Source organism: Falco cherrug, chromosome 2, assembly GCF_023634085.1.
Source record: "Falco cherrug isolate bFalChe1 chromosome 2, bFalChe1.pri, whole genome shotgun sequence".
Classification (NCBI taxonomy): domain Eukaryota; kingdom Metazoa; phylum Chordata; class Aves; order Falconiformes; family Falconidae; genus Falco; species Falco cherrug.
In genome coordinates, this window is record NC_073698.1 from 65,142,677 (window position 1) to 65,156,071 (window position 13,395).

General features: G+C 40.0%; 1 protein-coding gene across 1 annotated transcript in view; it reads right to left on the reverse strand.

Annotated features, from left to right (window-relative positions):
* Positions 1–1,046: 1,046 nt before the first annotated feature.
* GRTP1 (growth hormone regulated TBC protein 1) overlaps positions 1,047–13,395 on the reverse strand; it is a 36,455-nt gene continuing 24,106 nt past the window's right edge. The window contains exons 6-8 of the mRNA XM_055702176.1: positions 3,730–3,902; positions 3,427–3,612; positions 1,047–1,378 (exon numbers count right to left, since the gene is read on the reverse strand). Coding sequence (XP_055558151.1) covers positions 1,289–1,378; positions 3,427–3,612; positions 3,730–3,902 — 449 coding nt within the window. The 3' untranslated portion in view covers positions 1,047–1,288. The remainder of the gene's footprint in view (positions 1,379–3,426; positions 3,613–3,729; positions 3,903–13,395) is intronic.

The window sequence follows — 13,395 nt, forward strand, 5'->3', positions numbered from 1 at the left end:
AAGACTTTTGAAAGAAGTTTTTTGAAAAGGAATGAAGATAGCTTTGAGTGGAATCTGGCAAGGAGTGTGGAATTAAAAGGCGAAGCTTTCCCCAGTAGTCGTTCAACAGGGTGAATAAAAAGCACAAATTGCTGGTCTCTTTTCAGTTGCCTTCCCTGCCTTCCGCGGCCGTCGGAAGGTGAGGGGAAGTATTTGGCCACGCGAGGGCGCTGTGGGGACAAGGAAGCAATTCCTAGCCCGCGGGCCCCAGCAGGGCTGGAGGAGGCGTAGGGCCAGGCTGCGGCTGCTTTGCTGGCTCCTGCCCAGGGCTAGGCTGTTTGGACTCGCGTTAGGGTACAGCTTCGGAACTGCCCGCTGTCTCGCCCTGTCAGGGGAGAAGTCTGTTCGTGCCTGTCTTTACACGTGTTTCTCCCCAGATTTTTAGTGACGGTGGTGTATGACATATAGCACCTGTAGTGCAAGCTTCGTATGCCAGCATGAAGTGGAAGTACAGCATCTACTTTCAGCATCCCTTACAGCAAAGTGAGAAATGCTACTTCCAGATTTGAGTCAAATTACTTTTACCTGCTGTGCTAGAGCTAGAAAATCCTGAAAATGCATATAAAATACCAAGCGCAGTCATAGAGCAATTCTTGCTGCTGCTCTCTGTAGCCTGAACTTGCCCCTTTCCTGCTTGCTTTACCTGAAGAGCTATTACTACACTGCATAGAGTAACTGCTAGTGAAGATGAAGATTGCCTTCCTCATTGTTGTCTTGCCCTGCACTTTGCCGTATTTATTGAGTTCCTTAAGTGACAGCAGCAAGGAAAAAGGAAGAAAGATGCTTGTATTCTAGCCTACTAACAGCAATCAGGAAAGAGATAATACACTTTACTCTCTTCACATCAAGTGACAGGTTCTGACAAATTAAAATAATTTATTCTGTACAAATGACAGCAGTGTCACAGTTAGTACGGTAGGAAGGATATGTAATTTTATACACCTGTTTTCTTTTAAGGTTACAAAATGCCCTGTGACTTTAAAAGGAGCATGCTGACACTGATCATGTTCTACTCTGAAAACACTTTACTCTTTTAAAAAAAAAAACACAACCACAAACAGCAACAGAACCACCAGTTCCAGTTACCAAGTCTGACATACAGTACAAAGTGTTAACAACACTTACTTGAAAGGCAGGAAAAATTGGTCAAGTGTCAGTTAACTCATGGAAAGCTTAAAGTGTGCTTTAGTGCAAATAGAGGAATGTGTCAATTGCTGTAGTATCTGACCACCTGGTTAAATATGGTTTGTTATCCCTGAGAAAGCAGCTTCTCTCTGCAAGTCTCTCTGAGTTTGTTGATTGTTGCCATGGATAAGCTTCCAGGCTCTGTGAATATTTTCTGGGGGCAAAAAGAGAAAATTCATAGTTAAAATGCTGGATTTGGACAACGTGCTGGAATTCTCATGTAGTTCTCTGAAGTGTGAAATCCCTGCTTTGATACCCATTCTGTGAAAATGTTTACTGCTGTTTGACCTCCTTGTAACAGGGTAGCATCTTTGCCTACTGTGCTGTAAAGATAAGGTAAAACTGCAGCTCTTAGCAAGAGCTGTAAGTGACACAATGACAATATAAAAGCTAGTCTGGATATAAGTGTCCAGTTAAAATTATTTTGGAAGGCATTTGTGTTGGTGGATGACAGGCATACGCAGAACATCATAAGGCATCCTGAGAAACACACTGTAGCATTACCCATATAGTGCTAGCGTAGGTTGTTCAGGTCCTGGAACACGTGCATAAAACAGTATGTTCCTACTGCAAAAAAATCAGTCTTAATCCCTCAGTATGCTACCTTTGCAGTTCTCTTCTACCATGCTTTTCAGGGTAGTAGTGTATATGGATGTAAGAATTCGATGCAATGCCATCACACATCTGTTTTGTTTTGATTTTTTTTTTTTTCCTTTGGCTTGTTGCTCAGGAACAATACATTTCTTTCCACTACTTCATCTAAAACTTCTGACCAGACAAAAGCAAGGTGCTAGTTTATGCACTTCAAGCTACAGTTAAGATGTGTGGCTCCCTTGCTTCTCTGTAGCTATAACTGACAACATTGGAGACGAGATTATAAACATGCCAGCTCTGAACAGCATACTGGTAAAGCAACCTGCATTGCAATAAACAAAAACCTATGTTTTTGTTCAGGCAGAGGGATGCATAAAATACTTGACTGCCATCACCTCTGCTGGTACTAGTATCTGTACTGCTGAAAAAAATCCCAAACAAATCCAAACCCAAAACGATGTGTTTCAAAGTTACAGAAGAACCTAAACTGTTTATTTAAATTGCCTTTGAAGCTCCCTCAGTAACCAATGCAGTTAAACTGTTTTGTTGAGCATAACTGCAATAAAGAGTAGTTAATTTTCTAAAACCAGCTGCTGTAAAATGTAATTAAGGAGAGTCCTTTAAGGACAAGTGTTTGTATCAGCCTCTGAAGTGGTGTTCTCATGGCAGTTAATATTTAACAAAATTCTTATTCTAAACTCTTTATGGAATGGGAAAACCCCTTAAACATCTTCCTTCTAAATTAAAGTTGTACCTGCAATTTATTTTTCTTTTGCTTCCTTGCTTAAAAGACTCACAAACACTAGTAAGTTAAGCTTACTTTCCTTCAACATGAGCAAAAATGAAATGTAACATTAGTAACATTGAACTATGACAGATCTATGCAGAGTTCTGACATGAGCATGAAACTCTTTTGGGGGTAAAAGTCACCTGCTGGGATGTAATTTTGTGCACACTTGGCAAACAATGATAGTGGAGTTGGCCAAGTGGTTTACAACAGGGTTTTTTTGCAGCTAACATGATTCAGAGCAACTCAGAAATGTAAAACAAGTGTTTTATACACATTTGGGATCCAATCTCTGAATAATTCTTAGTTAGCAATTGTCATAAGACTTGAGCACTCAGCTTCATGGGGTTTTGTATGGAAGTAAGAACCTGGTGCTACCTTTTTGTTCTGAACAATGCTTTATATTCTGGCACTATGAAGATTTATCAATGCAAGTTTAAAATTCACTTTGTTTATTCTACGGTACTCTATTATAATTAATCTGGAAAAAAAAGCACAGGAACACAATCAATATAGTTCACAGAAAGAATGCACTGAGGTTGTTTTCTCATCAGCCTTCCTGCTTTAACTGATAAAAAGGGCAACAAAAATTTTTCCATGTACAACAGATGAGTGGATTGCTATATATGGATTTAGGTAATAATTATTCTTGAAAATTCTTAGAAAGGTTTGAGTTTCTTATGTAAAAACATTCTTCATCCTTTTGCTAAGTTCAGACAGATGCATTTCTTCCAACGGTATGCAACTTTTTGACTGAACAAAACATTTCTAAGCCCGTCTTGGTTTTAACTTGTAAAAATTAAAAGCTGCAGATGATTTACCTGCATGAAGCTGTGACATTCTGTTACAAATGTGCCTTTGGTGATCTGCTTAAATTTGTCGCATATGTCAGGAAAATTCGTGGCTTCCAAAATAAAAGCTTGGTGTTGCTTGATTAATGTTAAGGCCACGCGGAAGATGATCTTTGACCCTTCATAGAATAAACAATCCCATATTCTGAGCACAGTCTGCAGGAAAGGAGAGAATTCAGATTACAGCTTCTTGATTTCCAGGAGGTAATTAAAGCAGTACAAATGAAATAATTACGATGATTGTATAAGTAAGAGAACTTTGTTACCCATTACCTCTACTGGAAGAATGTCAATGAACAAGCATATAAACCAGCGTGACACCACTAGGGTCCACATGACTCCATGTCTTTCCATCAGCTCTGCCACAGCTGGAACTTTCATTTTCACAAGTTCTCCAAGGACTTCCTGATCAGTTTTCAGGCCCAACATTGCCGGACTGTAATAATCTTGGAGAGAAGAAACCGGAATTCAGGAATCTGTGGATGCGATCTTGCCACAAAATTGAACAGAATGTCCTGTGCAGGGGAGTGTATAAAGGTATGCTGAGCCTACATATCTCAACTCGAAGTAAATTAAACCGTGCAACCAGACGTCTGCACTGTGGCCATACAGCACTTCCCTTTCAGCCAAGGCTAATCCCTCTACACAAACACCTCATTCAAGCCTACCAAGGCATCTTCTTTCTCTCTGATGTTTTTTGGCAGGTCATTCTTCCTTCCCAATAAAAGATCACCTAGGCAGATTTTAACGGCTAGCTTCAACTACAAAAGTCTTACTAATTAACAGTTCAATCTAACCACCACCTCCTTCCCACATGTGGGGGCTGCACGCCTCCCAGTCCACACAACACCCACACAGGTGACAAAAACTCAACAAAACAACCAGAACTCCAAACAACCTGTAGCCTTTAGGCTTGGTCCAGTCACAGATTGGAAATGTGACTTTTTGAGTGTCAGCTATGCAGGGGTGCTGGAGGCCTGATAACTCTTCTAGGGTTTGACATAGCCATTCAGTTAGAAGTTCTTCCTCTGTATTTCTCTGAGCCAAGGAAATCCCACTTTTCACAGAATAATGCCGAAAGGAAGTGAATGACAGATCACTTAAGCGACATCTCTTCCTACTTACTGGCAAGACAGGGGTTGAAATTAGACCCACACCTGCACTGTTGCCCACTGCACTAAACTGTTAAATCCAACGTAAAGAACAATGAAGCACAACCCAACTGTCACTCCGCAGCCTGTTTGATAGGGTAAGCATTGTCATTACCAAGGTGCAGGCTTAATGACAATAATCTCAGTTCTATAAACAAGCAGTTACGGGTATACTTAAGGGAAGAAAAATACTATTTTAGTTCTTAAGAGTTGAGATGGTTCAGCAAAGGACAAGAATTACACAGATATTTAAGGAATTCATGTTTTTGGTTTAGATGTCAACAGAATCATTTAAGCTGGATTTGATTGCTCCAGCCCTGGGAAGCAATTCTTGGTCACTCACTAGCGCTTTGCTGGCAAGACCTATGTTATTATTTACTGAAAGAAATAACTGGTGACACAAGCACCTTTCTCTGTGTTTCTTTCCTTCACTGATTCTGGAAAGCTACAGTTCAGATTTCTCAAACTTTGTTGGTTTCTGCCAAGGTTCCTAGACATACACGGCACAGGCCAAGGATTCACATGGGGATAAACGAAGCTGAAAGAGCAAAGCCCATTTGTCTGAAATAAGTTTTTTAAACCTCCCAGTGCCACAAACAAGTTTAAGAAGATGTCCAAAGTATGCAGTACATTTATAACCACTTTAATTTCTCTAACGAAATCACAAGAACAGTTGAATATTTCAGTTTTCCCTGTGTCAATGGTTTTCTTGAACAGAATTCCCACCCCAGGAGCTATTTGCTCTACATTTGCCCTGTCAAACTGCAGAACATCTACAGTATGGTAATAAGAAGCATCACATTCAACCTTTAGAATCCAGCTTTTTGTCTGTGACCTTTTTTCTTTGCTCCCATTGAAGAATGACAGGTAAAACTCCTCTACAGACGTAAAAGTCACTGCCACTATATACATTTCTTTAACCATTTGCCTTTCAGTTGCTCGTAGGGAAACCTCAGAGCGAAAGCACAAGTAGTTCCCATGAAAAAGCGTACTAAACCCAGAGCCACACCATGACCTCCAAAGCCAACACAAAAACCTCTCTGCATATTTTGTGTTAGCGTCGTGCTCATTTGTGAGCTGTAATGCAGGTAAAGTAACATTAACTGGCAGAGTAAACCTTTCTTACAATGTAAACAGTACAATTACTTTAGTGTAAGTGAAAACCAAATCACATTTCAGGTAACAGACTAAACCTCCTTCCCTTTCCTGCCCTTCCTCCTCTTCTCATACATCCACAAACTTTTTTTTTTTTCTTTTTTGTGCTCCTGAGACACGTGGGTACTTAAAACTTCTTCAAGTTGCCACTGGCAAGTGTCCTCAGGAGGAAGGACAGCAGCCCACATGCTCCCTGCTCTACTGCAATCATCTGATATGCTGGAATCAACAGCAGCTGCTATTTTTAATTTGTACAGCAAAGTAAATGTCAGGATCTCAGTGAGAACACAACCGGACACCCACCCAGCTCTTTGAGAGCTGGCAAGTAAAAAGTTAACAGCCAGGCAACTTGGGTATATCACTCCTTGAATTACTGAAGCAGCAAGCAGCTGGGAAGCCTTGGTGTAAATTAAAATGTCATTCAAGTTTGTTAGATTGTAGCGCCGGACGGAAAGGAAAAAGGAACTATTCATCTATCTGGGGCAGCCTCCTGCTGTTCCTCTTGGAGCAGGAGCAGCCCCCATGCGCCCTGGCACACAGCACTGCGATGTTCAGCCCAGCGTCACTGCAAAACAAGCAGGAGTGACTAACGATTTTATGCAAATACCAATAACTGAATAGCAGGTTTTTTCCAGGGTATTAGCTGCCAGTTCACAACAGAAAGAAGTTACATTAAAAGAATATGCATCCAAGACTTTTTAATATGTAATTATTATATATTAATTATAGTTAGTGTGGGTATTAGTTGCAATTATTACACATAATTAATACGAACTTATAATTTAATATATAATTTTACTGTATAGATATACTTTTCTACATAAATGTACATATACAAAGTTAGTGCCTCAAATTAGAAAAGCCACATTTCCAAGTCTCCAGAAACATTCCTTCCTGCAGGACCCCCTATTTGTGTAAGACTTACCCACAGAAGACTTACAAGGGACATAACAGCATTGCAGTAGCCCAGGGGGTGGCACAGACCTAACCTGATAGCTCTACTGTCAGTTTTCGGAGGGCGGCGTCCCCCGCAGCGGGGAGGAAGGCCTTCAGGAGTGCAGCCAGCAGCACCCACACCTGCACTCTGCCCCAGGCACTCGCACCAGGTCTGTGCAGGCATACCCGGAACTACACGGGCAAGTCAGAAGAGGATCCAGCATCATGCCTGAGCCGCTTTTCATGGTCCACATCTGGTCTCACTAGTGAAAATGATCTTGTACTTGGTTCCGTGCCTAAGTGCTTGGTAACATTTAACCTACGGCGGCTCTTCTGTTCTGTTCCTTGCTGAGGATGCCCAGCCCCCAGGTCTTCTGGAAATGTCTCCTCAGCAAAAATCCTGCAGCCCTCCCTTGCTGCAAACATTTCACTGTGTGCCCTATTTTCCTAATCGTTTATAATTGGCCGCTCTGCCCAGAATCTCTCCTAAAGTCAAGGTATCGGTGTTTACAAACAAGTCTACACAAGCCTAACCCTCCCCCACAGCACAAAGCTGTTTTTCCACAAGATACTGTGCAGCAAATTATTTTTACTCACCCATCATCAAAATACATTAGCTTTATGTTCCTTCCATATCTTATCTTACTCATTACATAAAATTTCTAGATTTGCATGATCCACATTTAATTAGCATATTAATTATTTTCCCTCTCAATAATCTAGCAAAAGACAGAACAGACCTGAGTCAGTAACTGCTCCCAATCTGCCACTTACTAATAATAATTTAAAAAGTAATCAAATGTAGGCTAATTATATTGTGTATCTGTTGATCTAGGTTGGTTTATAGGAACGTCCTCATAGTATAGCATCCCCCTGAAAAAGCACAAAGCCAGATTGCTTCCTTTTATTCATCAAATTGTCACATGGAACTGATAACGGTAACATTTAGGTGATCAAATACTACATTACTTTTCATCATCATCTTCTGGAAAGCAACAAATGAAATATTGCCTTATAAATTATTATTATAGTCTATTATTAAATTATTATTATTAAATTCCAGAAAAATGTCTAGATGAAAAATAAGTTTCCTAATACAAAGTGCCATGTTCCCAAGATGTGTGCTAAACTGGTCCTAGGCTTTCCGTACTTTCCTCTCAGCCTTCCTTTGCCTGTTGCTTACCCACATGCACCTGCTTTGCCTAGTCTGTTGTTCCTGGTGCCTGCCTCTGAGTTTTGGATGTCTTGCTATGTTTAGGAGTGCCCAAGAGAGTAGCAGAGGGCAACGCAGGCAGCACCCCACGTGGAAGTTTCCCCTTCCTCAGCAGGGTCCTGACTCCAAACAGCAGTGCAGCTCCATGGCTCTGCCGGAATCGTCAGCTTCTCTTCCTCTTGGAGTCAAGCAGCAAAAAGGAAAAGCCAGCTTCACCAGCTGCCAGGTATTTTATTGCTTCTGTACAACACAGGTGACTAGATGAAGGGACTTTCTTCCTTGTTCAAAAGGCTTTTTCTTACTAACACTGCACTGACTGTGGCATGTTGTCACTGAGCTTGAAACCTGTTCTAGCTCAGTATCTGGCAAAGAGATATTCCTTAAGTGACATTTCACTGTCTCTCCATCACAATAATTAGCTCCTCCCTGAATCCTACCAGCACATCCAGAACCGAGACATAACTCGCTGCTTGTGCTCCAGAGCAATAATGAGATTTGCAGGAAATAAGGATAAAGCTTGTAGGGACTGCGTGACCTTGTTCTCCGTAACAAATAGATTAAGAGGTTCCAAAAATAAAAGTTTAAGAAGCAGTACTCTTATAGCCTTAAGTTACCTCTACAAGTCAGAGCTGCAGAAGTTAAAAAAGAATCCTTCAAGTCTGCTGTGCATATGTCAGGTTAAATATAAATACTCCTACAGGAACTGACACGATGATACAAATTCTTAGTGTTACAGAAATACCCAAGACAAGACCTCAGCTCTGCTACTTATCTTCCAGCATTTCTAACTATTATTTCGAAAGCCTATAAAACCCAGCCTGGGACAAACGAAGTGATTTGTCTTGGTGATCCAGTTTATTTAACCAAACTGAAAAATTAAAAATTAGCTGGTTTAACTTTTCCCAGTCATAAGCCACATAAAGTATTTTATTGACAAGAACACATTGATAATGTCCATGAGAGCCAGGGTGGGGAATTAATGTTCTCTCTCCCCCCCCCCCCCCCCCAAACAGGCAAAAATGGTTCATTTTTAAACCAACATGCGAGATTAAAAAATGTCTCCTTGCTGTAGATGCACATTACCATTTGCTACTGGACTTCACTGGAATCCAGAAGAGACAAACAGAGCAGGCCTCAATGCTGGCAGGCAAAAGCAGAGGTTGCCATGAACAGAACTGGCCAACCTCATGAAAACCATTCAGTTCTACATCTCAAGTCATAACAGAAACAGATTCCACCATATGCCTTTGTGGGAAAAAATCCTCTTCTGTAATCCTTCACTACAGAACTTCTCTGTTTGCATGTTACTGAGCACAGGGGTTATTTTAAACAATCTTGGCAGAACAAAGCTTTCCTTCCCAAAAAGATATGCTGTCATGGTCAAGTTTATGAACTTCATGCAACACATGGAATGAATTTCATCACTTCAGTTACACAGAGGTCAGACAGTCCTTTCTCACCTTCAGAGCATCTAAATACCATTTATGCTATCCCTACACAAACTATTGACTCATTCCCTCTGTTGGCAACTGTCAGCCTGTTTTGTCCAAGAATGCAGGGCAATGTTCTGCTATTTTATTTCTGCCACGGGATAGTCCAAAAAGGTGCAATAGGTCTTCTAAGAATCTACATCATGAGCCTGGCATAAAAAGTTGGACAACCTATGTTTGAGAGGAAATCAGAAAGTCAAAACAGGAAAAGGAGGAAAGCTAAGAGTACTGCCAATTCTTTTGGCAATATCAGGCCAAAGTAACCCCCTGCAGGTGTCCTGGCCAAAGTGATATCCTCAGATATATGTTAAGCAGCAAGCTGAACTCTATGTTATTTTTAACACCTAAATTCCTAATCCTCCAGGGAACTGGGCAGGGGGAATCAACTACAAACCCAAAAGAGGCTCAAGCCACATTTTATTTTTCCTTCACTGAACCGGAACGTCTGTCCTGAGGTACTAAACTCACACCAGAACCGGCAGTAGCCATATTGTTCACAATTGAACAATCAGCTTTAAAAAAAAAAAACAAAACCATAACCAAGGCCCATTTCCTTTGGGTGGAAGAACCACCTTGAAATAAAAAACCAGGGGGAAGAGGGGGCGGGGGGAGGGGAAGAATGTGCAAGGATTTTATGGATGCTTGTTTGTTGTGATACTGAGATTACCCAAAATTTAGAATAATAGATTTTTGAAAAATGATTTACCATTAACAACTTTTCAGCAAGCACAAAAAGGCAGTATTTGAGTGTTTCTACATAACCCCATCTGCCTGTATTTATCTTCTGCTTCTGAACCCAAACTTGGAAAGTGGATCTTGTGGAGCAGAAAGCAAATAGGAAACCAAAGGGCTCTTTCACACAGCACAGTGGGATTCTGAGCAGATGTAGTAGCTACCATTTGGAAATTGAAGGATGCTTCCTAATTATAAAGAAAACAGAAAGAAAGGCAAACATTATATCCTTCTAGACATTATAGAAGGCAGAGATGAAATACAAAGAAACAAAGATTCACTGTGTAAATTCAGAGAAACAAACTGAAGTGCACAGCATGTTAGAAAGCAGAAACACAACTTCCAGAAATTCTAGTTAAGGAGAATGAAACTGGCTAGTTTATTTATTTAATGTACTGCTCAGTAGAGATGTTTGCATCATTAAAACCTAGTCCAGACTAAAGTTACAGCTACCAAAGTGCTCTCATACAGGTTAAATATAACTGAGAAAAATTCCGTTGGACAGCTTTCTTCCCTCTTCCCCCTTTTCGTATCCACTACCATTGGAATTGTTCCTTTTGTGGATAGGGTTTTTTTTTCCCGTAGTTTCAGTGAGCTGATAGACACCAACAGACATGAGTTATTCACCACTTGGCTGTTTCTAAATGGCCTGGCCTGACTCCAGTCATTGCACTCTATGAATTGTGCCAGTCTAAAGAAGTTCCATGCTTTGGGGAAGGCTGCAGCTTACTGGGTTGATGATGATGGTCCCAGGAGCCAAGGCTTTTAATTCACAAAACCCTTTGACAGACTTTTAACACCAGTTTCCTCAAATGGAGAGGAAATTAATGAACAAGCACTGAAGATTACCACAACTGCTTGTCATGCCTGTAGAGGAAACAAACGTTATTTTATTTTTTTTAAATTAGTTTACAATTGTACAGTGAGTCTTAATGACTGATGACTTGAGCTGAATAAGGATTCCTGGATCTGTGGCTTTTTAAAGTCCTCTACAGGATTAGGAAGAATAGCTATTTTATCAGTTCACTGCACTGACAAGATTATTCTTAACAACTCAGCACAAACCACAGCATTTATATTCTCTCACTTAAAACCACCAGCGTTACAGTTTCTTCACCTCTTTACAAGAACACTACAGTCACGCCATGGGAACTACCAAGCATATTACTTAAAAGACTGGAACAGAAGTAGGAGGCTTAAAAAGAGAGCTGGACAGACACATACAGTTCTAGCCTGCTGTTTGGAGAGGGAAACCAATCCAAACCTTCAGTCTGAAGCCAAGGGGAATGAAAGCCACAATCCTCTTACTTCAAGCTTGAAGCAGCTAACGAGAATTAATTTTAACCTTGAAGCAACAGGCTTTAAAACTGTAAGAGGACCAAATGAGAATGCTCCACTAGCCATTAATTGAAAGCTTAGTAAAGCATGCAAATCTTCTGAATATAAAACACACAAAACAAGTACGGTTGTATTTCTTAAGCATCTCAAACTGAACAGTCACTTCTTATACTATTATGTAGACAAAAGTTACCACTGTGCTCTGCACATCATTTTCTTCATATAATTTCCTTTACTACCAAAGCACATCTCCTTCCACAAATAATATATGCTGGATATGCAGTACATTATTTTGAAACAATATCAAAGCCTGCTGTCAGTGCTTCTTTATATTATGCCATATTAGAAAAAAACCTTGATAATACAGTTGAGCAATTTCAAATAAACGATGCTGTAGTATCTTAAGTTCCAAATATGATGAATCCAGAGTAAGCACATCTTAGCTCAGGAAAAGCCAAAGTAATCCATAGATATATTCACTACTCAAGGAGAGAATATGTCATCTCTGTATATGACATTAGCAAAACTGAGGTTAGAAAACTTATCGAGCTCCGATATTCACATTTAAGGCAGAAAGTTGAAGAACTAGAAAGGATGTGGGAAAAAAAAGGTTACAAACAATACTTACAAAAAAAAAAAACACCAAGCTCTGTAAGGAACTTCTCTACTTGTAAAAATTATACAAGGAAAATGAAAAACAAACTTGATCACTTCATAGAGAAAACACCGTAAGCATTATGGGCTTTTCAATATAGTAAGAGGAAGTCTCTAAAAAGAAGCAACAGCTACAAGTTATGACAAGGTAAATTCCAATAAAAAGTATAGCAAACATTTTTAATAAGAGTGATTTATAGTTTGAATACACTATTAGGAGTGGTGGTAGGGTCTGTCATTCAGACCAAGTCTGGGACCTTTCACAAAGATGAGCTCTAGCCAAACGAGTCTGCTGCAGAGGGAATGGGAGGAAATACCACTGTTTCCTCAGCCGGTTTCTTGTACAGCAAATCCAGTTACATTTCCAGTTTTAGGAGTCTTGGTATTTAACACAGAGATTACTTCAAGCATATGAGTATAGCTTATGGCAACTTACAAGTTAAAATACAAAACTGTGTATTAGGATCTGCATTGAGCACCATAACCCCATTATACATTTGTCAGCAATTATACTATGCTTCTTGCTGTCAAGGTGATATATTCAGGAAGGTTGCTTTATTAAAATTGTAAGTGAACATGCAGAGCCCTAGCTGGCCATTAGAAGGTAAAAAAAAAATGCTATGAGGAATGAAATAAACTACTTTGGCTTTATGCCTATGTTTTAATTCCACAGTTAGAATAGCACAATCCCTTTAACATGAAGACAGCTCTGCCAAAACTATAGTTGCAATACCACACATACACATTAGTGCTTTTATGACTAGAGCCATTAGCTAAAAATTTTAAAAAACAAACAAAAAACCCCACCAAAAAAAGAACATCCCTCCAACATGACTATTCCAATAAAACAAAGGACAAACTAAGCAAGCATGGTACTGCACGCTAAGGCTTGGCCACTAATTGGTTTTTACACAGGAAAAAAAAAAACAAACCAAAAACAAAAAACAACAAAAAAACCCTCTTCCCCCAAACCCACACTTCTGTGTTTCTATCACTCTGTCTACCTTCCTCCTTTGTACACAGCCAGGAAATTCTACCTTTGATCAGTCCTAAATGAACTAAGATTTCTTTTGAAAAGTTTATTTTGCTGGTGACTTTTGGAAGGGATGAAACTCTGATTTACTGGGGAGATAAACAGGCAAATACCACTACTTGCACAGATACCCAAAGGCTGCAATCCCATCCAGAGTAGCACAGAGGGCCTACTGAAGATACCTCAAGTTCAACATAATGAAATCATACTAATACAAGGCTTGCTTGCTAGAAGGAA